The sequence below is a fragment of the Pseudopipra pipra genome, chromosome 6, assembly GCF_036250125.1.
Source record: "Pseudopipra pipra isolate bDixPip1 chromosome 6, bDixPip1.hap1, whole genome shotgun sequence".
NCBI lineage: Eukaryota > Metazoa > Chordata > Aves > Passeriformes > Pipridae > Pseudopipra > Pseudopipra pipra.
The window spans coordinates 56,474,815-56,502,727 of record NC_087554.1 but is presented as its reverse complement, the minus strand read 5'-3'; the positions used below and the strand labels follow the sequence as shown (position 1 = coordinate 56,502,727).

Genomic DNA, 27,913 nt, shown 5'->3' with positions numbered 1-27,913 from the left:
TAGAAGTGCCGAAGAGGAACGTCTGGGTGTTTCTGTGGTCGGGTAATAGCTGAATGAAAGCTTTCTTGAGCTGTGCCCTTGGCTTTGCACCAAAATTTAGCTTAAATTCTTTGTTGCATCAATTCCTCATTCTTGCTCGCAGTGCAGCTTCCTGTCCTTGCTATGCGCTGTTTTCAAGCTTCTCAGAAGTGCATTTCTTCATTATTTATCTAGTCTGACTGATTGCCTGGGCATTATTTTGTCCCTTGTTTGGGACCTCCCCTTTGTTATCTCCTATCACTGTGATGACAGCATGAGTACTCCTTGCATGAATGCTTGTGTGAATATAAATTCTCGCCAGCTTTTGCAACGCTTCATGTGTGCCAACATCCAGGGAAAGTGTAGAGCTGGGGTAGCAAATGCTGACGCACAGTCTTCCTTTGAACAAAATCTTGAAGAAAATTGTGGGAGATGTCTATATCTGGCTCTAGTTTATCCAAACATCTACTAGGAGAATGGGACTCTCCAAAAAGCAGACATCATTATTAATGAAACTCAGGGTTTGTATGTGTTAGCTAAATTTCACACCTCTTTCCAAGTAATGGGAAAAATATTTAGGCCTGATAATAAGTAACGAATCCAGATATTTTTAAGAAGATGAATGTTTAGCTACTGGTTGTAGATAAATCCTTTTTTAACAAAGCATTTTAAAGAAACTATTTCAGTAGTTTTGGGCTACTGGTCCTAAGATGCTCTCTGAAATTCCAGTTCATCTGTGCTCCAGCAAGGATTTTGCTTAGATGCAAGAAGAAGAATCCAATGTTTGTTTTTTTCTCTGACCTACTGCTGAGTAATTGAATCATCCCAAGCAACAAGCTAATGTTTTTCCTCCCTGGGAGAACATAATGTTACCAGGAAAAGGAGAAGAGGGGAAAAAAATCAAAAAGGCAGCTGCAGATATTTATTCCAAATGCCATACAGTGCATATCTGAGATCAGGAAAGAGCATTTTTGTAGCTGAAGAAAATACTCAAAAATCCAAATGAGCACGGGTGGGTGGTGCTGAGCCCCTGACACCTGCGGGGTCCAGGAGGGTACAGCAGACCTGGCTGATGCCATGGAAATGCAGATAGGCAAAACAAAGAATGTAAGACTTGAGTTCTGGCATATTTTTCAACATTTGCAGGGTACATACATGAATTATAGATGCTCAGAGGTGCTACAGCAGCAGCTCGACAGACTGGCTATTTCCATGCAGCAAACAAGATGCTGAGAGAGGACAACCTGGCCTTATTATGACTTAGTGAGTACCCAAATGAGTATCCATCTTTCAGTGACGTGGCTGAGCTAACTACTTTGAGCCAGGACCTGTTGTGGGTAAGTTTTTAATTCAGTGTCCTGCAGGCAGGAAGAGAAATTAGGCAGAAACTCCCATTTCATTGCCCGGGATGGAGGCAGGCAAACTCGTGACAAGTATTGCTGTGTCATCTAGTAGATGCTAAAGTATCAAGCATTTCTTTGCCCCAGACTGGCTACATGTGGGATTGGACTGCTCTGCTGCAGAGGTGGTAGCCTTATTTGCATGACTAAAATATCAGTCCTAATAATGCTCTAGTAAGGATGCATGCACATTGCTTTCATTTCATGTGCTGTTTCTTTCATTTCATCCTTCCTGCAGTGTTGATTTTTAGGGCTGATGCAGTCTGTGGCCTGAAATAGTCATCTGGTCTTTGGTGAGGGAAAAGTTTCTAACCCTTGTTGGCTAGACATGTATTTTATGAACTTTTGTCCCTGTGAGATGGTGGGAAATGAGTGAGTTTTTTTTAATTAGACTGATCTAAACTGATATTGCCATGAATGAAAAAGCCCAGATAGAGAGATGTGCTAAGTGTGTGGGTAAAGGCCTTTTAATTCACTGGCCTTGAGTGTGTCCAGCAAGATCTCTAACTCCACTTAATGTTGTGGAACTGGACCTTGAGGACAGGGATCTTTGCAGCCTGAACTGCCCTTGTGCCTCTGTGTCTGTGCCCAAGGTGCAAGGGGCAAAAGAAAGGCAGGAGTGAGCCTGTGTGCTGCAGGGCTCAGGGTTTGTGCCGATTGACTTCGACAAAGATGCAGCTAAGGGGGAGAAAGCAAATGTTTATTAATCTAAGGGGAAGGGGAGGGATGAATCTTCTTAACCTAAGGGGAAGGGGAGGGATGAATATTCTTAATCTAAGGGGAAGGGGAGGGATGAAACTTCTTAACCTAAGGGAAAGGGGAGGGATGAATCTTCTTAACCTAAGGGAAAAGGGGAGGGATGAATCTTCTTAACCTAAGGGGAAAGAAAGGGATGAACTGTGGGCAGGAGAAGGGAATAGGCAGGGAGGGAGGGAGCTGTACATAGGGAGGGAGCTGTACAGAGGGATGGAGAGGCCAGGAGCTGCCTGGCCTTGCCGTCAGGCTCAGTTGGGTCCAGCCCAGCACCGCTGAGAAGTGGTGTCTTTGCTGTTGTCCGGTGCTGTTCCAGGCACATTGGTTATCTTGCTGGAGAAGATTACTTAGTTACTGCCCGTCGAAAAGCAGACAAGACTGCATTCTGCATGGTGGAGTAGGAGGAGCAGTCGTCTTCGGTCATGGCTTCCAGGGCTGGAAGAGAGAAGAAGGGAGCCACAGTCAGAGCCCAGATCTGTGGGGAGGTGAGGAGCCCTGCCTGCCAGGGCCATCCCAGCCAGCTCTTGCCATGGCCAGGAGGGAGCATGGCCCACCAGGATGAGTCAGAAGGTACTGGCCCTCAATCCCCCCATGACCCTGAAATGTGTCTCTGCTCTGCCTGCCACTACCCTCCTCCATGCAGGGAGCAGAACCCTGTGCAGGTGGGGCAGGGATTGCAGCTCCTCCCCAGCAGCCTGCAGGGACACCCTGCTGTCCTCACTCACCCTTCATGACGGGCTGCAGGTCTTGCATGTGCCATGCGGCGACCCCTGGGAACAGAGAGCGTGTCAGGGCCCCAGCGGCACAGCTCCCCCCAAGCACTGCTGTGGCCTGCTCCCCCCCCAGCCTGGCCACATGGCCTCCTGGCTTGGCGGGGCTGAGCTCGGGGCCTTCCCGCATTGGGACACCCAAGGGGGTGGCTGGCAGAGGGTGGCAGCAGCCGCCAGGGCACTCGGGACTCCACAGCACATCCCTGGGCCGCATCCTGCTGCCGCTGCAGCAGCTGGGGCTGGGGCCGAGCTGTAGCAGGGTGGGGAGGGACCGCGGGCTTGTGGCTCACCCATGAACCTGACGGCCACCTCTCGCAGGGGCTGCTGTGGGCTCTGCAGATATGGCAGGGCTTGGTGCAGGTGCTCATCCCTTCGGCTGACGTCCTTGTCCATCTGGAGAGAGCAGCAGGGCATGGAGGGAAGGGTTGGCTGAGGTTCTGCTCCTTGGCCAGGCGCTGCCTCTGCCCAGCAATGGCCTGCCCTGCCCACAGAGCCCTGTGGCCTGGTGGTGCTGGGCTTTGGAGGGAGCAGGGGACTGCCTGCTCCCGGGGAGCCATGGGGCTGCCCTGCCCCACGGCCCAGCTGGGTCAGGGCTCCAGCGGTCCCCTGTCTCGGGGGCAGCGGAGCCTGGAGAAGAGCCTGCAGGGCCGAGGGAAGGCAGCAGCATGTGGGGTGCAGGCTGGTGTCCCACAGGTGTGTGCAGCAGTGGGCAGGGGCACAGGGCCAACCCCACACCCTGGGCATCTGGGGCTGGGGGCTTGTCCAGCCCAGGGCTGGGCCTTGGGGGTCGTCCTTACCAGGCAATCGCAGAACTGGATGGGCTGCTGTCTCCTCAGCACCTGCTCGAGATCCCTCCTCTTGAGGAAACTTGCAGCACAAAGCAGTGTTTCCCGAGAGGCCTGCAGAGCAGCAGAGAGCAGGACATAGCATCACATCCCAGGGCACAGCACCTGTGGCCCTGGGCCAAGACCAAGAGACTGGAGCCTGCGAGGCACCAGCGCAGGAGACGGCCAAGCCCCCTACCACAGAGACACCAGAGCCCACAAGTGCTCACCTCTGCCACGCACTGGTTCTCATCGTGCAGATGGAAGAATAGGGGGACCAGGCTCTGGTGCACCTGCATATTCAAGGTCTTTGGTCCCTCTTCCACAAGCAACTCCATCACCTCTTGGAAGAGGCGAATGGAGAGCAGCTGCACTTGGCTGTTGTCCTGGTATAAAAGAGGAGAAAAAGACCTCAGCACTGGCTGCTCCAGGCCCAGCAGGCACAGGCACAGGCCTGAAAATCCACAGGGCACAAAGTTTCCAGACAGCACCAGGCACCCAGAGCCTTACGTTATCAAAGAGTGGCCGGAGCGCCTCAGCCAGCTTCGGGGCAGTGGAGCTGAATGCTTCAATGTCCTTGTCCTGGAGCATATTCAGGAATACAGAGAGGGTCATGGCGACCACATCTCCGTCTCCATCATGAAGCAGCTCCACGAGGTGCTCAGCCAGGCTGCAGATGCTTTCGGCCTGTGTGGAAGACAGTGCTGTGCTGTGAAGCCCTGAACAGCTGCACCACCAACAGCTCTCTGGCAGTGCAACCCCACGCTGCTGCCCAAAAGGCCTGTCCCACAAGGCCCAGGCAGCTGAAGAGGGAGGCAGGAGAGCTGGGAGCAGCTGCCACAGCTCCCAAAGCCCAGCCAAGCCCAAGAGACTGAGCTCCCCAGCCCCAGGCTGCCAGTATGGCTTCAGCTGGGTGTCCCCTTCTCACCATTGAGGGATCCACACTGAGCACCAGGAGTCCTCTGAGCGCCAGGCGACGGCTCTCAGGGCACTGGCTCTGCAGGTGCCTTGATAGGATTGGCAGGACGCTTTCATGACATCTTCTCCCCTCCACATAGTCCAGGAGCTGGAAGGCAGAGAGCAGTGATGAGGTGCCCGGGCTGCAAAAACCCGGATCCGCCCAAGGCTGGGCCCAGGCAGCAGCAGAGGTTGTAGGCACCATCCTGGGCAGCTGCAGCTGTGAGATGGCAGAGATGAGAAGGCAGGTGGGCGAGGCAGCGCTTGCCGTCAGGCTCACCTCAACAAGGAAGGCCAGGGCAGACAGCTCCCAGCTGGACTCCTCCCTGCTGAGCAGCCCGAGCAGGTGGGTTGTGATCAGGGAATAGAAGGGGACGAAAATGCTGTGCATCTCCCTGTCAAGAAAAAAAAAAGAGCCATCGACCCTGAGCAGGGTGGTCAAAGCTCTCCCACGACTGATTTCCAGAGGCCTGGTCTTTCCCCACCAGCCCTGGATGGGACGCAGGCTCTTTGGGAGGTGGCTCTTCCTGTGCACCCTCCTCTCGCTTCCTTTTCCTAACTGCTCGTCCATCCCTTGGTGCCAAGACCCTCTGGCCCATGACCACAGTCGCTGTGTGGGGTGCCCTGCGCCCATGGGAGAGATGATGGTGGCAGTGGGGAGAAGGGTGTCTCACCTGGCCAGCAGCCCCACTGCATGGTGGTGGGTTTCAGGATAGATGAGGGTGTCCCAGCCACACTTGCATTCAATGGCCACCATCGCATCCTCCCAGTGTAGACAGCAGAGCAGGGCCTTGATGGTCTGCACTGCAAACCTGTGTGCACAGTAAAGCCAAAGTCATGCTGGGAGCCCTGGGCCCAGCCCCGAGGGCATGGGAGGGAGAGAGGACTGGGATGGAGCACCTGTTGGGGTCGTTGGGAAGGTCATGTTGCTCCTGGCATTGCCTCCAGAAGATCTTGACCTCCTCTGGCATCTGCTCTGTGCTCATGTAGACTTGGAAAAGCAGAGCCACGAGGAGTTGGGGGGCATAAATCATCAGTGCATCTTGGCACTCGGGCTCCTGGATGATCATCCGCAGTGCCAGGGTTGCCTGCAATAAAACCATGTGGAGACAGCGCTCAGTGGCCAGACGTCCATGAGCAGGGCCTGAGCGTGGGAGGGAGAGGGCAGGGGAGACGCAGGGGGAGGAGCCGGCCTGGTGGCCTTGAACCTGCCCCTCAGCCAGCTTTGTAGCCCAGTGCCTGAGGCAGGGAGATGCAGTGGTGAAGGAGAATGGAGAGCCACTGGAGAGGTGACCTGGGGAGGAGCAAAGGCCAGTTGCAGAAACTCACAGCCAGGGCAAAGATGTCTTTGTTGTCACTGTCGGAGGAGGACAGGCTGTACAGTGGCCAGTCCTCCATCACTTGCAGCAGTGTTGGGAGCACCTTCTCTGCTGTCGTTCCTGAGGAGGCGATGGTCCTCCAGATCATTGCAGCAGCTCTGTGGAGTCAGAGCCCTGTGTCAGGGGAGTCTTGGCCACAGTGCCCTGGCCTGGGCAGCTGTGGGGGCCCAGGTGACAGAGTCACAATCCCTTAAGGGGCAGGGAGGGCACATGGCAGCAGGATTGGTGGCTGACATGCCAGGGCTGGGAAATGGAGGGGTCAGAGGGTCCTGGAAGTCTCCATCTGTCTGTGAGAGCAGGTGGGACAGGCTCTCTGGGATGATGGGTTCTAAAGGCTGGTGAGCCCTAAGCCAGGAGGGCAGCTGGGCCCTGTACCTGTCACACGCTGGGGCACAGTGCAGGAGAGACATCACCACGTGACGAGGGTGTGCACCAACCAGGCTGAGAATGTTACTGTAGAGGCTGACATCTGAAGACAGGTGGAACGTGAGGCACTGGTGGATGTACCTCATGATGGCCGGAACCTGCAGGGAGAATGGGGGAGAGTTGGAGAGCTGCCAGAGTGAGCAAGTTGCCCAGCTTCCCCCGAGAAATGCTTCCCTTCCCTTCACAGTGTGCTGGCCTGAAAGGCTTAGGGGACCAGCAGATGCAGCTTGAGGTGCCACAAGACCCCTGGAGGATTCCAGCTGTTGCCACTTGCTGCTTACTTGCTTCTGATTGGGAATATCTTTCTCCTTGACAAATCTAAATTGGGGGCTGTGTTGGGTTCCTGTGGCCAGGTCTTGCTGGCAGGGGGACTACGGGGCTGGCCTCTTTTAGAAGCTGCTAGAAGTTTCCCCCCGTATGGCAGAGCCAATGCCAGCCAGCTCCAGGATGGACCTGCTGCTGGACAAGGCTGAGCCAATCAGTAACAACAGTAATGCCTCCATGATAACATATTTAAGCAAGGAAAGAAAGTTATTGCACAGAGGAAAATTTCAGCCAGGGAAGGGCAGAGTGAGAAGATGGGAACAACAAGGTAGACACCAAAGTCAGTGCAGAAGGAGGGGCAGGAGGTGCTCCAGGCTCCAGAGCTGAGGTTCCCCTGCAGCCCCTGGTGCAGACCATGGTGAAGCAGCTGTGCCTCTGCAACCTATGGAGGAGAAGCAGGCTGCAGAGATCCACCTGCAGCCCATGGAGGAGCCACAACAGAGCGGGTGGATGCCCAAAGGAGGCTGTGACCCTGTGGGAGGCCCATGCTGGAGCAGGGTCTTGTCAGGGGCCTGCAGCCCATGGAGAGAAGAGCCCACGCTGGAGCAGGTTTCCCTGGCAGGACTTGTGGCCCTGTGGGGGACCCAAGGTGGAGCAGCTTGTTCCCAAAGAACTGCACCCCACGGAAATGGGATCCGCATGGCAGCAGTTTTGTGAAGAATTGTTGCCCGTGGGACGGACTCATGCTGTAGAGGTTCCTGAAGGAGTGTCTGCTGTGGGAGGGACCCCACAGGAAGCAGGGGAAGGAGTCCTCTCCCTAAGCAGCAGCAGAAACAACAACTGACCATAAGATTCATTCCCTGTTTCCCTGAACTCTTTGGTGAAAGAGGAGGTAGAATTTGGAAGGAAGGAGGCGTGGGGGGAAGGTGTTTTTAGGTATTTTTTTCTTCTCACTGTATTGCTCAGATCGTGTTAGTAATAAATTTAGTTAATATCTCCACTTTGAGTCTGTTTTGCCCATAACGGTGATCAGTAAGTGATCTCTCTCAGCTCTTAACTCCTGAATCCTTTGTTGGATTTTCTCTGCTCTAGTCAGTTGCAGAGAGGAGTGAGACAGTGGCTTTAGTGGGTACCTAGCATCCCTGAGAGGCCTACAGGGCAGCAGAAACCAGGACATGGCATCACAGCCCAGGGCACAGGATGTGTATCCCTGGGCCAAGATCAGGAGAAGGCTGGAGCCTGCGACGCAACAGGGCAGGAGGCAGCTGAGCCCCCTGCCACAAGAACACCAGAGCCCACAAGTGCTCACCTCTGCCACGCACTGGTTCTCATTGTGCCAGCGGAAGAACAGTGGCACGAGGCTGTGATGCACCTGCGTATTTGTTCCCTCTTCCACAAGCAACTCCATCACCTCCCGGGAGAGGCGAACAGAGAGCAGTTGCACATGGGTATTGTCCTGGTATAAAAGAGGAGAAAAAGACCTCAGCACTGGCTACTCCAGGCCCAGCAGGAACAGGTACAGGCCTGAAAATCCACAGGGCACAAAGTTTCCAGGCAGCACCAGGCACCCAGAGCCTTACGTTATCAAAGAGTGGCCGGAGCGCCTCAGCCAGCTTCGGGGCAGTGGAGCTGAATGCTTCAATGTCCTTGTCCTGGAGCATATTCAGGAATACAGAGAGGGTCATGGCGACCACATCTCCGTCTCCATCATGAAGCAGCTCCACGAGGTGCTCAGCCAGGCTGCAGATGCTTTCGGCCTGTGTGGAAGACAGTGCTGTGCTGTGAAGCCCTGAACAGCTGCACCACCAACAGCTCTCTGGCAGTGCAACCCCACACTGCTGCCCAAAAGGCCTGTCCCACAAGGCTCAGGCAGCTGAAGAGGGAGGCAGGAGAGCTGGGAGCAGCTGCCACAGCTCCCAAAGCCCAGCCAAGCCCAAGAGACTGAGCTCCCCAGCCCCAGGCTGCCAGTATGGCTTCAGCTGGGTGTCCCCTTCTCACCATTGAGGGATCCACACTGAGCACCAGGAGTCCTCTGAGCGCCAGGTGACGGCTCTCAGGGCACTGGCTCTGCAGGTGCCTTGATAGGATTGGCAGGACACTCTCGTGACATTTTCTCCCCTCCACATAGTCCAGGAGCTGGAAGGCAGAGAGCAGTGATGAGGTGCCTGGGCAGCAGGAGCCCAGAGCCACAGAGGGCTGGGCCCAGGCAGCAGCACAGGTTGCAGGCAACATCTTGGGCACCTTTGGCTGCCAGAGGGCAGAGAGGGGGTAGGCAGGTGGGTGAGGCAGTGCTTGCCATCAGGCTCACCTCAACAAGGAAGGCCAGGGCAGGCAGCTCCCAGTGGGGCTTCTCCCTGCTGAGCAGCCCGAGCAGGTGGGTTGCGATCAGGGAATAGAAGGGAATCAAGACACTGTGCATCTCCCTGTCAAGAAAAAAAAAGGAGCCATCGACCCTGAGCAGGGTGGTCAAAGCTCTCCCACGACTGATTTCCAGAGGCCTGGTCTTTCCCCACCAGCCCTGGATGGGACATGGGCTCTTTGGGAGGTGGCTCTTCCTGTGCACCCTCCTCTCGCTTCCTTTTCCTAACTGCTCGTCCATCCCTTGGTGCCAAGACCCTCTGGCCCATGACCACAAGGGCTGTGTGGGGTGCCCCGTGCCCATGGGAGAGATGATGATGGCGGTGGGGAGAAGGATGTCTCACCTGGCCAGCAGCCCCACTGCATGGTGGTGGGTGTCAGGATGGAGGAGGGTGTCCCAGCCACGCTTGCGTTCCATTGCCACCACCTCATTCTCCCAGTGTAGACAGCAGAGCAGGGCCTTGATGGTCTGCACTGCAAACCTGTGTGCAGAGCAAAGTCCAGGTCATGCTGGGAGCCGTGGGCGCAGCCCCGAGGGCATGGGAGGGAGAGAGACTGGGATGGAGCACCTGTTGGGGTCATTGGGAAGATCATGTTGCTCCCGGCATTGCCTCCAGAAGGTCTTGACCTCCTCTGGCATCTGCTCTGTGCTCATGTAGACTTGGAAAAGCAGAGCCACGAGGAGTTGGGGGGCATAAATCATCAGTGCATCTTGGCACTCGGGCTCCTGGATGATCATCCGCAGTGCCAGGGTTGCCTGCAATAAAACCACGTGGAGACAGCGCTCAGTGGCCAGACGTCCATGAGCAGGGCCTGAGCGTGGGAGGGAGAGGGCAGGGGAGACGCAGGGGGAGGAGCCGGCCTGGTGGCCTTGAACCTGCCCCTCAGCCAGCTTTGTAGCCCAATGCCTGAGGCAGCGAGATGCAGTGGTGGGGGAGGATGGAGAGCCGCTGGAGAGGTGACCTGGGGAGGAGCAAAGGCCAGTTGCAGAAACTCACAGCCAGGGCAAAGATGTCTTTGTTGTCACTGTCGGAGGAGGACAGGCTGTACAGTGGCCAGTCCTCCATCACTTGCAGCAGTGTTGGGAGCACCTTCTCTGCTGTCGTTCCTGAGGAGGCGATGGTCCTCCAGATCATTGCAGCAGCTCTGTGGAGCCAGAGCCCTGTGTCAGGGGGCTCTCGGCCACAGTGCCCTGGCCAGGGCAGCTGTGGGGGCCCGGGTGACAGAGTCATGGTGCCTTGAGGGGCAGGGAGGGCACGTGTCAGCAGGATTGGGGGCTGACATGCCAGGGCTGGGAAATGGAGGAGCCAGAGGGTCCTGGAAGTCTTCATCTGTCTGTGAGAGCAGGTGGGACAGGCTCTCTGGGATGATGGGTTCTAAAGGCTGGTGAGCCCTGAGCCAGGAGGGCTCTTGGACCCTGTACCTGTCACACGCTGGGGCACAGTGCAGGAGAGACGTCACCACATGACGAGGGTGTGCACCAACCAGGCTGAGAATGTTACTGTGGAGGCTGACATCTGGAGACACATGGAACGTGAGGCACTGGTGGATGTACCTCACGATGGCTGGCACCTGGAGGGAGAATGAGGGAGAGTTGGAGAGCTGCCAGAGTGAGCAAGTTGCCCAGCTTCCCCCGAGAAATGCTTCCCTTCCCTTCACAGTGTGCTGGCCTCAAAGGCTTAGGGGTCCAGCAGACCCTACTTGAGGTGCCACAAGACCCCTGGGGGACTCGAACCCTGGCCACAGACTGCTTACTTGCTTCTGATTGGAGACACCTTTTTCCTTGAAAAAGTCCAAATTGGGAGCATCAGTCACACTGTGTGTGGGTGTGGTGTCAGTGTTCCCGATGCTCTCAGTTGTGGTGTCAGACATTTCCATGAGATCAGTCGGTGTGGTTTCAGCATTTGTTACTTCTTCAGTCATGGCAGTGCCAGAGATTCCTGTGCCATCCATTGATGCCGCGTCAAGGTTTGATGTGCCACCCATCGGCATCGGTGCAATGTCAGCCTTTGCCATGAGATCAGTCGGTGCTGTGCCAGAGGTGGTTGTCTCATCAGCCAAAGCGGTGTCCGAGTTTGCTGCACAATGAATCGGTGCGATGTCAGCCGTCGCCATGAGATGGGTCAGTGTGGTGATAGGGCTTGTCAGGTCATGGGTCAAAGCAGTGTCAGAGGTGGCCGTGGGATCTGTCAGCGTGGAGTCGACATCAGCCTTTGCCTTGGGGTCGTTTGGCCTGGTGTCAGGCTGTGCCGTGCCCTCAGGTGGTGTGGTCCTGGGTGTTCTACGCCGAATCCCTATGAATTTCAGAAACCTCTGCAGGAGAAGAAAGGGCAGGGAAGAGAGGAAATTCCGATGGAGTGCTCCAACAGCAGTGCTCCAACCGCAGTGAGCGGTGACAGCAGGCGCAGCCCAGGTGGAGATGGCTGCAGGTACCTGAACTGCTCTGCGGAAGCGGCCGCGGGCACGGACGTGCTCTTCTGTCCGGTGCTGGCCTGGATCTGCCAAAGAGCAATTGCAGTCAGGGCTGTGGGGTTGTGGGAGATGGCAGAGAACACAGCCCAGCCCAGCGCTCCATAGGCAGGGCCAGCATTGGGATGCCCAGTGGATGGAGCACGGATGCTGGGGGGATCAGCCTTGGCCCCTCTTCCCCCTGCCCTTTGCCTGGGCTTGTTCCACAGTGGACGGGAAGGGGCCAAACTGGCTGCAGCCACCAGCCCTGTGGCCCGGCTCCAGCACTCACCCTGCTGCAGGGGCTGGAAGTTTTGCATCTCCTCAGGTTGCCGTGCTGGGGCAGGCCCAGGGCCTTCGTTCTTCTTCCTGAGAAGCCTGCACAGGCCGGAGCGTCTCCCCGCCATGCCGCAGTCTGGCCTCGAAGGCACCTGCAGGAGAGACAACTCGGAAAAGCCCCTGTTCGCAAGTTCTGCAGAATGGCCCCAAGGGCACCTTCCACAGGGATTGGAGACCCCTCAGACAAGCTGTGGGTCCCCAAGTCCTGTGGTCTGGCCTCAAGGGCACCTTCCACAGGGATTGGAGACCCCTCAGACAAGCTGTGGGTCCCCAAGTCCTGTGGTCTGGCCTCAAGGGCACCTTCCACAGGGATTGGAGACGCCTCAGACAAGCTGTGGGTCCCCAAGTCTCGTGGTGTGGCCTCAAGGGCACCTTCCACAGGGAGTGATGATGCCTCGGAGAAGCTCCGGGTCACCAACTCCCGTGGCGTGGCCTCGAGGGCGCCTTCCACCAGGAGTGGTGGTGCCTCAGAGAAGCTCCGGGTCACCAGCTCCTGTGGTCTGGCCTCGAGAGATCTTGATAGAAGAAGAATCCTCGGAAATGCTTCGGGTCAGTGAGGAACGAGTTGGCTGCAAGGAAACTCCTCACAGCACCGCTCTGTCCCGTCCTGTCCAGACGCGTGCTCCGAGCACAGTGGCGTGGCCGTGTTGCTGCCAAACACCTATATCAGGACATGTCACAAAGGGCCCTTGGACACACTGCCCCATCCCATTGGCAATGACCACCGTGTCACAAAGGGCCCTGTGACACACTGCCACGTGCCCAGGGGCCTCCCCCAGCCCAGCCAACCTGCCCCAGGTTGCAAGGAATCCATTCCCTAAAGTGTCTCAGACAGCTGGGTGTGAACTTTAGGAACGTCTCCAAAAAGGAGCAAAGACTTCCTCCTGTGCCTGCTCATGGCAGCAGAAGCAGCCCCCTTGGCTGCCGACGCAGCCGCAGCAGGAAAGGCACGGGGCCTCCACAGAAGCTGGCATGGCCTCCTTGGGAGAAATCCTGGCTGGTGGCCATCACAAACACAGGGGTGTTACACAGAGAAGCAAATATGTGGGCAAGGGCACGAATGCTGCTCTGACCCCTTTGGCCAGGGCTGCACCGAAATTGGCAGGTCTGGCAAGTCCCTGCCAAAGGAGACCTGCCACTGCCCCAAGTCCTGGCAGGAGTGGTGCCCATCTCCTGCCCCAAAGACTTGTGCCCCTGTGGACTTCCCTGCCAGAGGGCAGCCAGAGCCAAGAAGCATTGATGTCTGCACTCTTGCGGGGGGCTGTTGGGAGGAGCTGCTGCAGCAATTGGTGGCACTGCTTGGCGTCTGCCAGAGGGCAGAAGCTGTGGCTCCTTGCTGGAATGATTTCTCCATGGCAGTGATTACCTGCAGCACAAAAACCTCTTTGCTGTGAAGGCACAGAAGAATTTGGCATTTAATAATCCTAAATTCAGGAAAGCATTGCTTCCCATTACTCAACACAAGGAGTTGAAAGACGTTGCAAACTTCCCAATTTAACTCCATTGGGAGGACCGGAGAATGTCACATATTTGGAATTTTTGCTTCCCCTCTCATACCTGCAACTCATTTGCCTTCACATGGTGCAAGGAGAGTCAGTTTCAAAAAATGAACAGAGGCACCAAAACTGAGTGTTGTTTGGTTTGCAAACTGTTTTCTATTAAGGGATAAGAATAGACTATTTCTGGTAAGGGGTAAAAGCTCTCAAGGAACAAAAGTTCCCCCAGTGTTACAAAAGCAGCCCAAACAAGTGAGGATCTTGCTAAAACACTAATCCTCGCTCTGGTGCAGATAGCTAACTGGCCAGGAAAGCCTTTGAAGAGCTCTAAGCAAAGTAAAATCTGTATTGGATGATTGGGAGTTTAGAGAGCGAGTGCTCCAGCCTTTCTAAGGCCTTCCGCCTCATCCTATGGACACTCATGCGGGTGCTTTAAAGTTCAGGCTGTCTTGAAACCTTGCCTGCAGCCATGAGCGAGCCCCGGTGAAGTCTTCTAAGAATTGTGGGTTTCCCTTGGTGGTCAGGGTGGGTTCTCTCCCAGGACTGACTCTCAGAGGCCTGGTCCTTCCCCACCAGCCCTGGATGGGACCTGTGTGCTTTGGGAGGTAGATCCTGCTGTGCCCAGTTGGCGCTGGCTGGCAGTGGTTCCATTCCAAGAGGTCCCATGTCACTGAGCTCTTCCACCCCTTGTAGTCTTAGTAGGTGATCCTGATGGCCATGCCTTTGCTCTGCTGTACCAGCTCAGCTAAGGTAGAGTGCATCTCTGAAGTTGTATCACTGTGGCCGCTGTGGTTTCAGCTGAGCTGCATCAGTAAGAGATTTTTCTGGGCTTCTAGTCACGTCAAGCACCAGCACAGAGTGCACATGGCAGATGTGGTGGGGGATGCAGATTACTGTCTTCAGCATGCAGGTGAGGAGCAGAATCAGCTCAGATGAGGTTTGTGTGGTTATACATGCACAGCTTGGATCCAAATCCAACCCTTGATATTAAACAGCCTTGAACTCCAAGATTTATTTCAGAATAATGCAATCAGTGCCTAACTAAAGAGTTTTAATGGGAAAACATTGCAAAGGTGCTACCAGGGTTAAAGTGCAAATACAGTTCGTGAGCAACTCTGCTTTAGCAGGGGTTTGGCTGTAATTTGTTCACTGGGCTGACAACATACCCATCTTCCCAGAAGGAACTGCGAACTTCCCAGTTCTTCAGACCTCTTGTGTACTGTGATTTGACAATACTGTAAATCCAGCTTTAGGGTTCCCAAACCAGAAAAAACCCCCCAGAATCCTATGCCCCAAAGTGCTGATGTTGATGCATAGATTCCCTCTGCCTGTCTGAGTGTGCACTGAGGGCACTGCTGGTGTAGCATTGCACAGATGAGTTTTGTGGCACATCTCCTGTCACTTGCCTTCCTTCAGCTGGAGAAACAACCAGCTCAGGCTTTGACCTGTGCTTTCTGGCTAGCTGGAGAGATCAGATGCCTCTGGCTTCTGCAGATCCCATTCACACCACTGAGAAATGGGGTACAGCGTGGGGCAGCTGCATCCAGTGCTGCAAAGCTGCCAAAAAACAGGCACAGCGCAGCTCCATGCTCTGGGGAAGGAGGAGAGGCAGACAGGGAGCTGGTACGGGGGGTTTCTCTGCTCACTGGCACCCAGTGATGTCCCCTTCTCCTGGGATGCTGAGGGGTCTTCACTGACTCCCCCTATCCCCAGGTCTCCCCTTGTCCCTTCTGTGGTGCAGGGCTGGGAGCTCCCCCCTTCCACAGGCTGTTTTGGCAATCTTCTCTGAGCTGTATTGTGGCTCCTGCCACTTGACATGTTCTTCCGCTTATGGGCCTGGAAAACAACAGCAGGTGACTTCGGGACGATATTGGACATAGGACCAACAAAGCCCCATGGAGGACTTTGGTTTTTGTCTTCAAAGGTGTGTTTCAGCCCACAGGGGATGTCCATGGCAAAATTCCCTGTGCTTCCATGGGGAGTGCCCCTGAGCAGGGGTTAATCTTCAAGTGCTTTGCCTGCTGCTGCCAAAACCACCTCTCCCAGGTGACAGGCCTAGCCTTTAAGAAGGGGTGCCCCATTGCTCATGTGGCACATAGGAACCTCTAGTACCGTGGTGCCAGGGCTGGCTCTCCTCAGATTAACACCCATGAGGGTACTAGTAAGGTCCTGAGCATCCCTGATCTGAAGCATTGATGGCCCTGGCAGAGAGTCAGCTGCAAGTGGAATAAACCCTTTCCTCAGGGACTAATTGCTGGTGGCCAGGCCAGTCCATGGTACAGCAAGTAAGGCTTAGTGATGAAACCAGGCTGCCTGTGCCAGGGTTGCCAGCGGCGGGGAGAGGGCTGAGTACTGCTAAAAGACATCTGGTGCAATATCCTGGGAAGTGTGGCAAAGGCACACTTTTTTGGGACCAGTCAGGCTTGGTTTCAGCAGGGATTACTCACAAGACTGATCTGAACAAGTTTCTCATCTGTGTGCCCCATTGAGTAGCAAGTGTTGAGGGTGTTTTGGGGCATTCAGCCATGGTTAGCAGCTGGTTTCCCCTTGAGTGGATTTGCCCTGGTTTGAACTTCTCCCACACTGCCCTTGGAAGATCACCAAGTGAAGAGTGCAGCAACACAGTTTCAGCTTGGTATTGTCAAATGGGTCCAATTGCTTTCCTATTATTTTGACTGACAAAGTCAGTTGTACCCTTTAACTGTCACAGTTTCCAGCAAGCTGTCTGCTCGTCTCTACCCCTAAATGTCATCAGCAGTGACATGGATCCCTGAGAGTCTTGTTAGTGTGTCTTGCTGGCGGCATCTCTACTTTTGATCCCAAATGACAGTCTCAACCATCTGTACTTAGATACTGGTACTCAGAACAAGGTAAGGAGTCCACTTTCATTGCCTAGTAGCTCGTGCCAATCTCCAACATTGCCATTCATCACTGGGGATATCTTTTTTTACCCTTTTGCCAAGTCAGGTAAGGTTTCTTTCATGGTAGACACTTGGATGGAGGTTGTTTAGTGCACTATTTAGCTTGCTTGGGTCTGTTCAAGTGCACAGCTCATTTGCTGCCATGATAACTGTGCCATGGCTGGAGACTTCCTTGGGCTTCCTTTGGCATTTGTTGTGTTGCTCTTATTATATTTTCTCTTAACATGCTGTGTAGTCAGGGAGGTACCTACTGACTGCTCATGTGCTTGAAGACTGGAGCCTTTTAGCACCTTGGATGTGAGGAGGTTGGGGATGTAGTCTGCTTTGGTCTCATGTTTTTATTCTGCCCATGTTTTCATTCTGCCCATGTTTTCATTATATGAATATTTCATTCCAAGTCTGGCCTCACTTGGATTACAAAATTACACAATTTTACTGAAGCTGCTATATCCAATACCAATGGCAGCCCTATTGCTTCTTCTTCCCATTTCAGGCTTATCATGTCCCAGATCTGGGACTCAACTGCTCCCTTGGTGCAGTGTGGCAGCTGTCTCTCAGGCAGCTATGCAGCATGTGGGGACACCTCTCCAAGCCCCGCTCACTGATGGTGATATATCCAGTTGTCTCCCGTGCTGCCAAAGAAGGTACTTTTAGAAGGTCTGAACATCTTGTGTGTAATTTAGAATCTCCTCAGGGGTATTTGGATCCTGCCAAGCTTTAATTTTGCTTTGCCTAATTGCAGGTTTGGTTTGTTTTCTGTGTGATGCTGAGAAATGCCTGGGAACTCACCCTGCTCACCATCAGTCCCTTTGCTTGTTTATAATCTGCTTTTTTCTGATTTCGTATCACTTCAAATCAGTATTAATTCTTCCTCCCTCTTTCCTGAAGCTTTGACATAATGATTTTTTGCAGTAATTACTGTTGGTGACCACTGTCATTTGCTGATATACTCTGCCCTTTACCATTCAGAAGTAAAGTATTTGTGGTGCATTTTTTTAACACCAGATTTTCCTCCTCTGCTTTGTCCTTTGTCCTCCTCTGCATTTCCTTGTAAATAACTTCTGGTGCTGTTTTTCCATGTGTTTCTTGGCTTTTCCAGGCCTGCTTAGTGAACCAGCTCTGTGTCTGTTTCTTGCAGGCTGCCTTTGGAGATCTTCTTAATGATGTCTGTGCACATCTCCAGGTCTTGGGTGGTAAGCGAAGATCCTTGGAGCATTTCTGAGCACTGCCCTGGTATTGTCTCTGCTGCCTGTTTAGGACAGGCTCTTTGCCCTCTGCTGTAAGCCCATAGATCCTACAAGGCTCTCTGAAACAAGTGGCTGAATTTGTCCTGGTGGTTGTTGTGCCCCTGCCTTACCCAGGAGGTCCCAGGAATACATTTTCCTCGTGCTCTCATGCAGGTGCTGGTTGTGTGTGTGCAGCAGAGGAGCTGCAGTGTGCCCCTCTGCACGTAGGCACACACAGCTGGCAGCTGCTCCCCCTTGTCCTTGACGTGACTCCAAGCAGCAGCTTTTGTCACTGGCCTCAGTAGGAGCAGGGCTGGCTGGGTAGGGGCATGGAGCTCTTTAGAGCACCAGGATGCTGCTGGGAACAGTGCTGAAGTGCTGGGAAGTGACTGGGAACATGATGGCAGTTGCAGAGCTCTTGAGATGTACAGTCAGAGCTACAAGTGAGAGAGACCCAAAAGCCACTGGTCACTCTTGGAGGTGATGTGAGGCTGTATTTTGTTGTGGGCAGAACAGTGTCATGGGAGTTGGGCTCAGCTCTGCTACCACCTTGCTGAGTGCCTTTAGTCTTGTCACTGTGCTCTTCAGGCTGGGATTTCTCTGTTACATAGGAATTTTGTGGCTTTGCAGAGTATTTTAAGATTGGCAGACTGACAGCTATACAAAAGATAAATCTTATTCTTTTATCAACATGTTTCTGTCAGCAGGACTAACCTAAGCTAACCACTGATCCAGATGCTCTTGGAATCGACTGGGAGTTTATACATCAGTTCCTTGCTGACATGCTGTCACATGCAAATTGTGATTTATGATGCTAATGCTCTCTCAACACTTTTCTAATTTTTTAATAAAGATACTTCTGTGAAGTATTCCACTTCAAGCCCAGCCCAGACTTATTCATATGTTTAAGTTAAAAACAGAGTAATTGGTGGAACAACAACTTCATTAAGTTTAACAGTTTAATAGACTGGCATGGCTGAGAAAGAAAACCTTCCTCCTCTGGAGCTATCCTCAGGTGGGGAGTCAGGAAGGCAGAACACCACATTAGTAATCGTTCCACTGATGTTTTCTCACTGCATCAACATTATATGGGTAAGGAAATTGCATGCTTCACTCTTTGACATAGTTATGGTGATAAATTGGGTATACAGAAGAACTAATGATGAAATTAAATGGACTTATGAATATACATAAGATCTCTTTCCCAAGGTCAGTTCTGGATGACACAGCAAAGATACTACAACAACAGGTAAGATGTGGGCTCAGTCAGTTGTGGGCAGCATGTTGCTGAAGGCTGGATGCAAATGTTTGCTCAGGAGTACAAAGAGATGGAGGAAGATACGAGCATACAAGTCCATGATTTGCCCCTCTGCTCTTGAAGGTAATTTGGCCTGTTGCCACCTTGATGCTAAAGAAACCCCTGCACCCCTCACATAATGTGCTTTGTTAGAAGGCCATGCAGGACTTGAGAGCTGAGCTCTGGGTGCTGCAGAGACACGATCTGTGGAGACATCTAGTGTTCCAAAGGATGGAGACTTGGGCTTTTTGGATGCTACTCAGCAATTCGGGAGGCAGTTCAGTCTACTTGGCCCCATCCTAATCCCCTAGGGCAAGTAATTTGGGTCAATATTTCAACAGTGACTGTTGATTTTTATTTTTTTTTTTAAGCACCTTCATGTTTGATTGTTTAGTTTTGGGCAATTAAACTGGATTCAAGCCAAAGCTGTTAACCTCAACTCTGCAAGAATGGCTCTCTCAAGTAGTATATCCCAAATACAGGACTCGAAATTGCCAATTGCTTCTGAAAAGCCTGTCCTTATGTCCTCTGTCTCTCAGTTCTCTGTGGTGCACACAGAGACAACAGTGCTTCTTTTGCCTCCAGGAATGCTGAGGGCATGGACACAGTTAAAGTAGAAGGGCACTCTCAGACTCAGCAGATCAAAAAAAGTCTTAAATAGTTTTTTTTTTTTTCCAGATTTGATTCCATTTCCAAAGTCTCTGTAATTACTACCACACAGAAGTCATACATGTCTGCAGGCTTTGCCCCACGAGTGGCTCCTATGTCATTCCAGAGGAGCTGCACACCCTGCAGGGAAACACTTTGTGGAGTGGTTCTTGAGAGACATCCCTATGCTTTCTAAGTGATACATGAAGTTTTATTCACATTTCACGAAGTGACCTTGCCCAGAGCTGCAGCTCTGAAGTAAAGTCCCTACAAGTCTGCAAGCTGTGTGTATGCAGCAGATTTTTGCCTGTACTGTTTTTCTGGTGAGGATGTCCTTTTCTAAGGTGACAGTATTAAGTTGATCAGTTTTCATTCCACTTTTGTCTGCAGTTTGTAGAATAAAATGCAAACAAGCTAGATTTGCTTTCTAATTGGTGAGTGAGTGGGTCTGGTTTCTATCGATAGCAAGAAGAGGGGAGATGTATACTCCTGGAGGAGTGCCTGGGCTCTCCCAGCTTTGCAGGAACTGGGAGCTGCTGCCTCTCTGGAAGGAAACATATTACAAGCCAATGTCCTCCCGTTTCAGGGCACCGAGGTACAGTCTTAGGGGAGCCAAGGATGGGAAGCAGTGGCAGTGGAGCGTGTGCATGCCTTTGCAGATGAACTCTGCTTCTCTGGGCTGAGACCTCGCTGGCCCAATGCGTCATGGGGTCATGCAGACACCCAGAGGGACATCGCAGCTCCGTGTGCCGGAGGCGACACTGACCCCTGCTTCTCTCCCCCTCATTCTTCCAAGTACTTTCTGGCAAATAATCTAAGGTATGGGGATTTTTATTCCCCATAGATTCCAGCCCTGGGAAAGCACTTCCCGGTGGGAATGCGGCTCTCCCCTGCCTCTGTGTTGCCTGGTGCTGGGTGTGCCGAATCCTTCCAGTCCCTGTCCGACTCGCACTGGCAGCAGTAGCCGGCTCGTGGCAGCAGAGGGAGTCGGAAGCCCAGACACGGTTTGGGGCTCCGCTCCCCGCGCTCCTCCCGCCCCCTGCGCTCAAAACTAACCCACAAACCGTCAGCTGGATGAAGTATGAAGATGTGCCTAATTTTTCAGACATGAACGGCCTTTGTCTCTAGTGCCAAGGAGAGCATCATCTACCTGGAAGTTTTATCATGTAGGGAAATATGACGTTTACAATGTTACATGCAGTTTTGAAATTTCCATCCCAGTGGGAGGCAAATTCTGAGGCAGAACAGATTTCCAACCTGCTATTTCAAGGAGGCAGCAGCCCCATAAAAAACCCCAACCCAACCCCCCCCCCAAAAAAAACCAACCAAAACCACAAAACCCCAAACCTGATCCAAAAACAGCAACAAAAATATTTAGAAAAAAGTAATTAGAGAAAAATAGGAGCAAGAACCCAGTAGCTGCTGATTAAAGATGGCAGCAGAGACAACACAACTGAGAAAGCTCTGCCTTGTAGGGCTGGCTTTGGAGTCCAGCAAAAAAGAGGTGCCTTGGTGCTTTCTGCATACTCCCCTATCCCCTAGAAAGAGTTTTGCAGCCGTTCCAAAGTTCCAGCTGGCAAATGCATGCTGGTGGGCTGGGACACCCTTTGTCTTTGGACCACACTGCTGGTGTGGGACAGAGTGAAGCTGGAACTGTTGTCAGCCCACATGAAATCCCAGATGAATGTGGGCTCACTGCAGTAATAAGGGATATTACTTTAAGTGTCTCAATAACGCTACAGCTTTGCTATCTCCTGCACCATAATATATATACTCTTTTACAGACCTAGATGGAATTTCTGTGACATTTCCTCAAATTGCATTGTTTTAAGGTACTTTTGCATTTTTATTGGCAACCCAGTTGTAATAGATGTAAACCACATAGCATTGAAACTGCTTTCTAGGAGATACCTGGTAGCTGTGAAATATAAACCAATAAGGTCTCGGACTATAGCTTAATCTTATCAGCAGAATTCAGGTAGTGTGAGGCTGAAATTGTGCTACTAACAAGTGTTTCCAGCCATCACTGCCTTGATGAAATGGGATGGAAAAATCAGGAAATAAAGCTGTGTCTGGATCCACAGAGCTCCTGAATGCAGCAGCACAGAGAGAGGAGTTGGCTGTGCCAGGCAGCAGCCAAGCGATTAAGATAAACAGTTCTCTGTTCCTGGTATGCTGCAACACTAACACTACCCTGGTGAGCCTCCCATGCCAGGAGACATCAATCCTCTTCAACTACAGAGACAAACTGCAAGTGATTGCAAGAAAATGTGGATAGTTCGATGATATTTTTAGGAACTCCTCTCCTTCTAGGTTAAAAATGAAGTGAGGGCTGTCAGTGCCTTGGGGATTGCTGTGGGTATAAGCCAGCACCTCAATTTATTTAAGTTCCTTTAGGAGCAGACATACATCATTTTAGCTGTTGGGATTTTGATCTCTGCAGGCTTTTTGAATGGCTGACTGTGGGTTTTAATACTCACTTCAGAAGATGTGCAAAATCCACCATAAAAGCTTGGCAATATCATCCCTTAATGCTCCCCATCTCTCCTTTCTAATGTCCTACCTGTGGTGCTGTGTGATTATCAGGAAACTTATACAGCATAGTTTAAACTGGAAGAATCTCTGTTTCTTAAAAAGTTATAGCCTTCAATTATTGAGGTCTTAAGGTTGCACAAGCCTGTGTTCATAAGGTAGCACCTTTAGAGGTGACTACTTGGAAATGACTGCATTTAGCTAAGAAATTTAGCTCAGAAAAAACATCAGAGAGATGCTTAAAGGAGCCATTCCTTGGACCATGACAGCTGGAAAGATTTAAGATGTATGTAGCCTCTTTGCTTCCTGTGATCTTTGAAGGGCTGAGTTGTGTTCACTCCACTTCTCTGGCTCTAAAGGGCTGCCTTAATGGTAATGGCCACAGCCAGATATCCACACTAAGAAAAGTCAGATCTGCTGGTTTTCAGTACCCAAAAGGTTTCTCCTTCCTGCCTGACATTGGTTCATCTTAGACCCTAAGATTTCCTCACATCCTAGCCCCACAGAGCCAGGCTGCAGCAGTCCTTCAATCCCAAATCCATCCAGGAGGGAGGCAGTGCACACACACTTGCAAAAAGACTCGTGGTCTCTCAGGTATTGGCCCCAGACCTCTTGTCCAAGTATTTTTGTGCTGCACTGCTGTTAAGCAGACATTCCTACAGTCCAGATGTGCCATAGTGCTGTCCCTCTCCTCCTCTGCTCCTCATGTGGTCCTGGAGCTGTGAGATGAGGCCAACAGTGTCACTGGGGTACTTGTACCTCCCTTGCATCACTATTTGTTCCCAAGGATTGTTCTCTCACTGTTTAATTAGTCCCTTCAGTAATTAAGCATATACAATTTGTTCTCTTTCAGTTGATATTTACCTTGTGGGAATCAGGGGCTCCTGAGAGCTATCACGCATCGGAGCTTTATGGGGACCCTGGGAAGAGGAATCATGTGTGACTTGGGCTTTGGCAATGGCCCAGGCAAGGGGGATAATAAACCAGTCCCAATCCCCTGCTTTTAAATACTGAGACAGAGAGACTGGAGCTGGTCCATGATTGTGCTTTTTAGCTGGTGCTCCTCTCTCCCTCTCCAATGTTCACGGGACCTCTGCAAGCACCTCCCCTCAGCCGTCACTGTTGCAGGCAGCCAGGCGAAGTGTAGCAAGAGTTGTTTGCCAAAATATGTCCAGCCAGAGACAGCAGGATGGCGGAGAGGTGGTAACCAGGGCCCCAGAACCAGCAGCAATGCTTCCTCTATGCATGGTGGCTGAGGCTGGGCTGTAAGCACACATGTGGCACTTGGGATGGGTGTGCACAGCCAAGCTGACAGGCTGCTCTCAACAGCCTGAATTCCCCAGTCAGGTATTTCTGCAATTAGAAGCCCTCAAATTTTTGATGGCATGCTAAAAATTAATAGCAAAATAACCCCCTGAAGGTGCTCCTTTGGTATTTTCATTGCTCAAAATTCAGAAACTTGCTGCAGCCTCAGTCCTTGATTTTTCCTCTAACCCATACGTTGGAGCGAGCGAAGCACCCGCTGACCTCAGTGAGAGTTTGGATGCAGGGACTCCTTCACTGGCCAAAAGCACAACACAAAAGGTGGCCTTTCTGCTCAGGTCCTGTATATTACTCTCAACTTGTACTATTATGCACCTGAAGAAATGCCAGGTCTTGCAGGCTGATGGATTTGAACATGCCAGCACTGCTAAACACCCTGTTTAGAATTTTTAAATGTTTAATTTGTAGCGATGGAGACTAAATTGAGAATTAAAACCATGCACATCAGTCCCAAGGGAGCTCCCTTCTTCCCTCCCACTCCATCTGGAATGAAGAGGAGTTGGAATTCTACATGAATTAATGAATAAATAATAGAGAGTCACACAAATAAATTTCAGATGCATTTTTTTTAAAATCATCTACAAGTTAATATTTATTTATGTGACTTGCAGAATTCCAGCCAATGGCTGCATAAATATTAATTAGTAATTAAACTTACATAGCAAAGCAAAATCCTTGCATTTGCTAAATGTATATATTAAAACTATCATTATTTGTTTGGAGAATTGGGTTAGTTTGGGAATTTGGTCAAGTGGTGACACGAGTATGATTTTAGAGTGATCCTGGGTTAATCGTGCTTTTTTCTTTGATTGCAATTGCTCAGAGAGAGGATGAAAGATTTTTTTTTTCCCCTCCCATGAGGAGATGATAACAAATTTAAAAAGAGCCCTTGGCAAAACCGGGGCATTGCTGTACTCCCAGTGGTATATCCTCGCTACGTTTTTGACTGATTTCCAATACAAAGAGGAGGAAGGAGGATGGCTTCTCAGCCATCAGCACAGCTCCACTGCCTGCAGTAGCTGTTCTCATTTAGCAGCTGATTATCTGGCCTGTGGTGGTACTTTCCTATTTATGTGCCTTTTGGCAGCCCGAAGGCTCACTGTTTTTGCAGGCTACCACGAATCCTTTTGCATTAATGCCTTGGGTCCATAATCCACAATGTCCCTGCGTATCACTTTTTGGTGTGCCTTGCTAAACCCACCTGGGAAGGAGGTTTACAAGGATGAGCTTTCCTCTTCTGCAAAGAGAGGGAGAATGAAGAGCTCGTGAGTCCTGGCAGCGCTGTGGCTCACACCTGAGGCCTCCCTGTGACGTCTCGCACTGCTTTGCTGATTGCTCCGGTTCCGCTGTTTTCTCTGTGTGTTGTCTTACTGCTCTGGGGCTCTCATGAGGGTTTCTCAATGGCATGGTTAAACCAGGCATTGTCCCCTGTGATCCAGGCTGGCTGCTACACTCCTGGTACCCAAGTGGCTCTAGTTTGAGCCTTGCTGTGATTTGGGGGGCCCTGGGCTGGGACTCCCTTGGGCTCAGGAGAGGGCAGCAAGTGAAGCAGCTCTCATCCTCAGGCACCTGCAACTAAATAACGTGGCTGGAAAAAAGCTGGAAAAAAAGCGTTTTTGCTGAGCTGTGGCTTCAGCAGCACTTGGGCTTGGGTGTTCTACCGTGAGGTGAAATTGCCAAGTGATGCCGCAAACATCTAAGGGGTAAATTGTTTTAAGATGCTCTAAGAACTGAATGAGACTTTGGGTAGAAGGTGGTTTATAGTTATCTATGAATTTTTAAAGGTGAGGAGGGGAAATATTCCAGCCAAAAAGGGAGCTCTGGCATTCTGTGTAATCTCATGCAAAGAGTTGGTGGTAGTGTCTGTGGTGCATCCCAGCTCTGGGAGAGGCAGGGAGGTTCAGTTGCATTGTGGCTTGGATTTGTGCTTTGCAGATTTCTTCTTTTAAGACAGTAATCATGGACTTAAGCTAGTGAGACAAACTCTCAGTAAAGCATATCAGTCCATTTCATCCTGCTGGGGAGTCAGGATCTGCCTCTTGGTACAGTCCCTCTGTGATTCCCCAGCCCCATGGTCTGTTGTAGCTAACATCTTTAAAGTCAAAGAGGTGAGGCCCAGTGCTCCTGGGACACACCTGGGAAAGCTTTTGAAGGCTCAGGACTTTAATAAGGATGTGAAGCTGATAAAACACTTACTGCAGTACTTTTTTCTTGGGCCTCATTTAATTACAGGGACACTACTTGTTAAAGAATTTATTAAGCAGTTTTCTTACCCATTTTGAGATTGATGGAGCATACAAAGACATGAGCTGATTGAACCCAGCCAGGCTTCACTCAACTTTCAGAAATTAGTAATCTCTGAGGTCTGAAAAGACAAGTACATGACTCAGGCAATAGTCCTAGATACCTCCACAATGAACTTTCCTGGGTGATGTGTGCTCTTTGGTTCAATGATAGTGGATGGCCATTGAGTGTGTGTGTCCATTTTAACTAGTAGGAAGAAACAGAGACAGAAAATAAATTAAGCTGATTACAAGCACAATAAAACAAAGTGCACAAATTTAAATGTAAAACACTGAAAATGTACCAGAAGTAATAAAGACAAAACGGTGACAGGGGTCTGAGTAGGAGCCCTGGCTAATTTTGTGCTGCAAGATATAAAAGAAAATCAATATTAAAAAAATGGGACCTTTAGCATAGAACCTGTTAAATGGTGTATGCAACAATTTAAAAGAAATAACTTGGAGGCTAGAAGTGCAACATAGAAACATCCGAACAACTGACATTTAAAGAATTAACATAAAATTATTCCAAGATAGTGATGAATGTAGTCAAGCACTCTCCCAATGCACATTTAGAACTAGGCAGCTTTTACAGTGCACCCTCAATCTTGAATGCATCTGTGTAACAATTACCCTCGTGTCCCAGCTCTCTATAGGCAATATAAACATTCAGTAATGTGTGGACCAGCCTGTTTAAATCTGACTTTTTTTGTCTTGTCCTTGACCTCATTGATAGGTGATGAAATGGCAGGCCAACATGGGGCTTGCGTTATCTCTGCTCCTCCTGTTACCATGGGCAAAACTCCTGACAGACAGAGAATGAAATCAGCATCCTCTGAGTAACACATCACTCCTTTGGAGAAGGGATGTCTCTATTGGTGGTTGACATCAGCAAATACCAAATGCTATGGTGTTGCCATGCATTCTTCACTGATCAAATGTCTTTTTCAGTGCAGTGCTCTCCTTTTAAAGTGATGTTGCAGATGTTAATTAAATAAATACTCATTATTTAAACAAGACGAAGTTAAAGTCTGTCCTTAATTTCTTCTCTAATTCTTCCTTCTCCATCTACAACAGGTAAAAATCCAGAAACAATGCCAATGTTGGTGTGCAAAATTCAAAATATTTCAGTATTTAATGACTGTGCAGTGATCTTGTGTTGGGTTTTGGACTCCCCAGGCAGTTTTGGACTGGCACAACCCAACACCAGACTGAGTGGCAGGGGCCTTTAAATAGACAATAAATGAAAGTACCTTAGTGCATTGAAACACTGATCATGTGCAGCCAGGCCAGTTGTGAAGTGGTGTTCTCAGACCAAGCCCTCCATCCTTCAGGCAGTGAGATTAAGGCTCTCTCTTTACTGTGTGACTCCCAACAAGGCTCAGAGCAACAAGCCACTGCACTGCCAGCTTCTCCTGCCAGCTTCTCCTGTCTCCTTTCCTGCGTGCACAAGGAGCAGTTGGCTCTGGCTGATGCAGACAGTCCAGGGAGCAGAGAATGGGAACATCTTTTAACTGCTTTGATCAGTTCAAAAGAAGTCCTGTCCCTCACTCAGATGAAGATTCTCAAGTGGCTAAGGAATAGCATCCATCAGATCTTCTCTCTCTTTAGTAAAATATACACCATACACCTAAATCCTGTCCCATTGCTGCTGAGCTTTGTGTAGCAGTGCAGGCAGCACAACATCCAATCAAGGAGGATACTCCTGACATTTGGGATTCAGGCTATTTGCAAACTCTGGCATGCCTCAAGGACTCCTTTGCGCAGGCTTCGCATTCCCAGGATTATCTTCAGAACCACTGGGTTGCCACTAGGCCAGTCATGCCTGACAGAGTCCCTCTCTCACATGGATTATGTGCCTTTTCCGTGGGCTCAGACTTCAGCCTTTGCATTTAGGACACATCACCTCTCTTGCCTTTGCTTGTCCTCATATTTTCTATGAGACTTGTAGGAACTTGCATTTTTCTGAGACCTTAGCACTCTATAAAATGTAGACTTGGCTCCTGGGTTTTTAGAGGCTACCAGGAGAAGACTTACATATAGTGGTAGGACTGCAGACAACCAGTTTCTGTGAGAAACCAGCCTAAAAAGGAAGCCAGGAGCACAGCAATGCCTGGAGAAGTCAGGAACAGTCCCACAGTTCTGCTTATGTGGGGAAGAGTGTTAAAGCCAGGGAGCCTGGGCCCTTGGGCCCATGTCCTTGCAAAGCCCAGGTAAAGCCCTGGTGTGGTGGGTGGAGCTGGAAAATCCCA

General features: G+C 51.1%; 1 protein-coding gene and 1 long non-coding RNA gene across 6 annotated transcripts; one reads left to right on the top strand and one right to left on the bottom strand.

The window, feature by feature from the left end:
• Positions 1–943: 943 nt before the first annotated feature.
• Positions 944–26,684, top strand: LOC135416303 (uncharacterized). Of its 3 annotated transcripts, none has more exons than XR_010431531.1 (4): positions 944–1,281; positions 16,847–16,997; positions 17,492–20,119; positions 26,398–26,684. It is a non-coding gene; the product is annotated as an uncharacterized LOC135416303 (long non-coding RNA). The 3 variants fall into 3 exon arrangements; XR_010431532.1 differs by having other exon boundaries at positions 947–1,281; positions 17,492–18,671; positions 19,990–26,684; XR_010431530.1 differs by having other exon boundaries at positions 958–1,281; positions 17,492–26,684.
• On the bottom strand, positions 2,098–12,587 carry LOC135416302 (uncharacterized). 3 transcript variants are annotated; one of them, XR_010431528.1, is made up of 24 exons: positions 11,890–12,587; positions 11,583–11,647; positions 10,905–11,462; positions 10,573–10,721; positions 10,148–10,295; positions 9,719–9,906; positions 9,494–9,631; positions 9,100–9,214; positions 8,790–8,927; positions 8,372–8,548; positions 8,101–8,247; positions 6,477–6,625; positions 6,052–6,199; positions 5,623–5,810; positions 5,397–5,534; positions 5,003–5,117; positions 4,694–4,831; positions 4,276–4,452; positions 3,996–4,151; positions 3,739–3,840; positions 3,232–3,334; positions 2,897–2,941; positions 2,293–2,606; positions 2,098–2,258 (listed from the first exon to the last, which is right to left on the bottom strand). XR_010431528.1 is itself a non-coding variant. In XM_064659323.1 (23 exons), the coding sequence occupies exons 1-23, from the start codon at positions 12,002–12,004 to the stop codon at positions 2,515–2,517; spliced, it is 3,489 nt and encodes a 1,162-aa protein (XP_064515393.1). In that variant the 5' UTR covers positions 12,005–12,587; the 3' UTR covers positions 2,098–2,514. The 3 variants fall into 3 exon arrangements, 1 of the variants encoding a protein (XP_064515393.1); XR_010431529.1 differs by having other exon boundaries at positions 2,098–2,225; XM_064659323.1 differs by having other exon boundaries at positions 2,098–2,606.
• Positions 26,685–27,913: the final 1,229 nt, after the last annotated feature.

Bases quoted from the DNA above. Each gene is read 5' to 3' on its own strand.
- LOC135416302 (XM_064659323.1), bottom strand. From the start codon at position 12,004: ATGGCGGGGAGACGCTCCGGCCTGTGCAGGCTTCTCAGGAAGAAGAAC. The intron at 11,463-11,582 runs GTACCTGCAGCC...CTTCTCCTGCAG, and splicing joins GCTTCCGCAGAGCAGTTCAG to AGGTTTCTGAAATTCATAGG. The intron at 10,296-10,572 runs GTACAGGGTCCA...CTGGCTCCACAG, and splicing joins TGTGCCCCAGCGTGTGACAG to AGCTGCTGCAATGATCTGGA.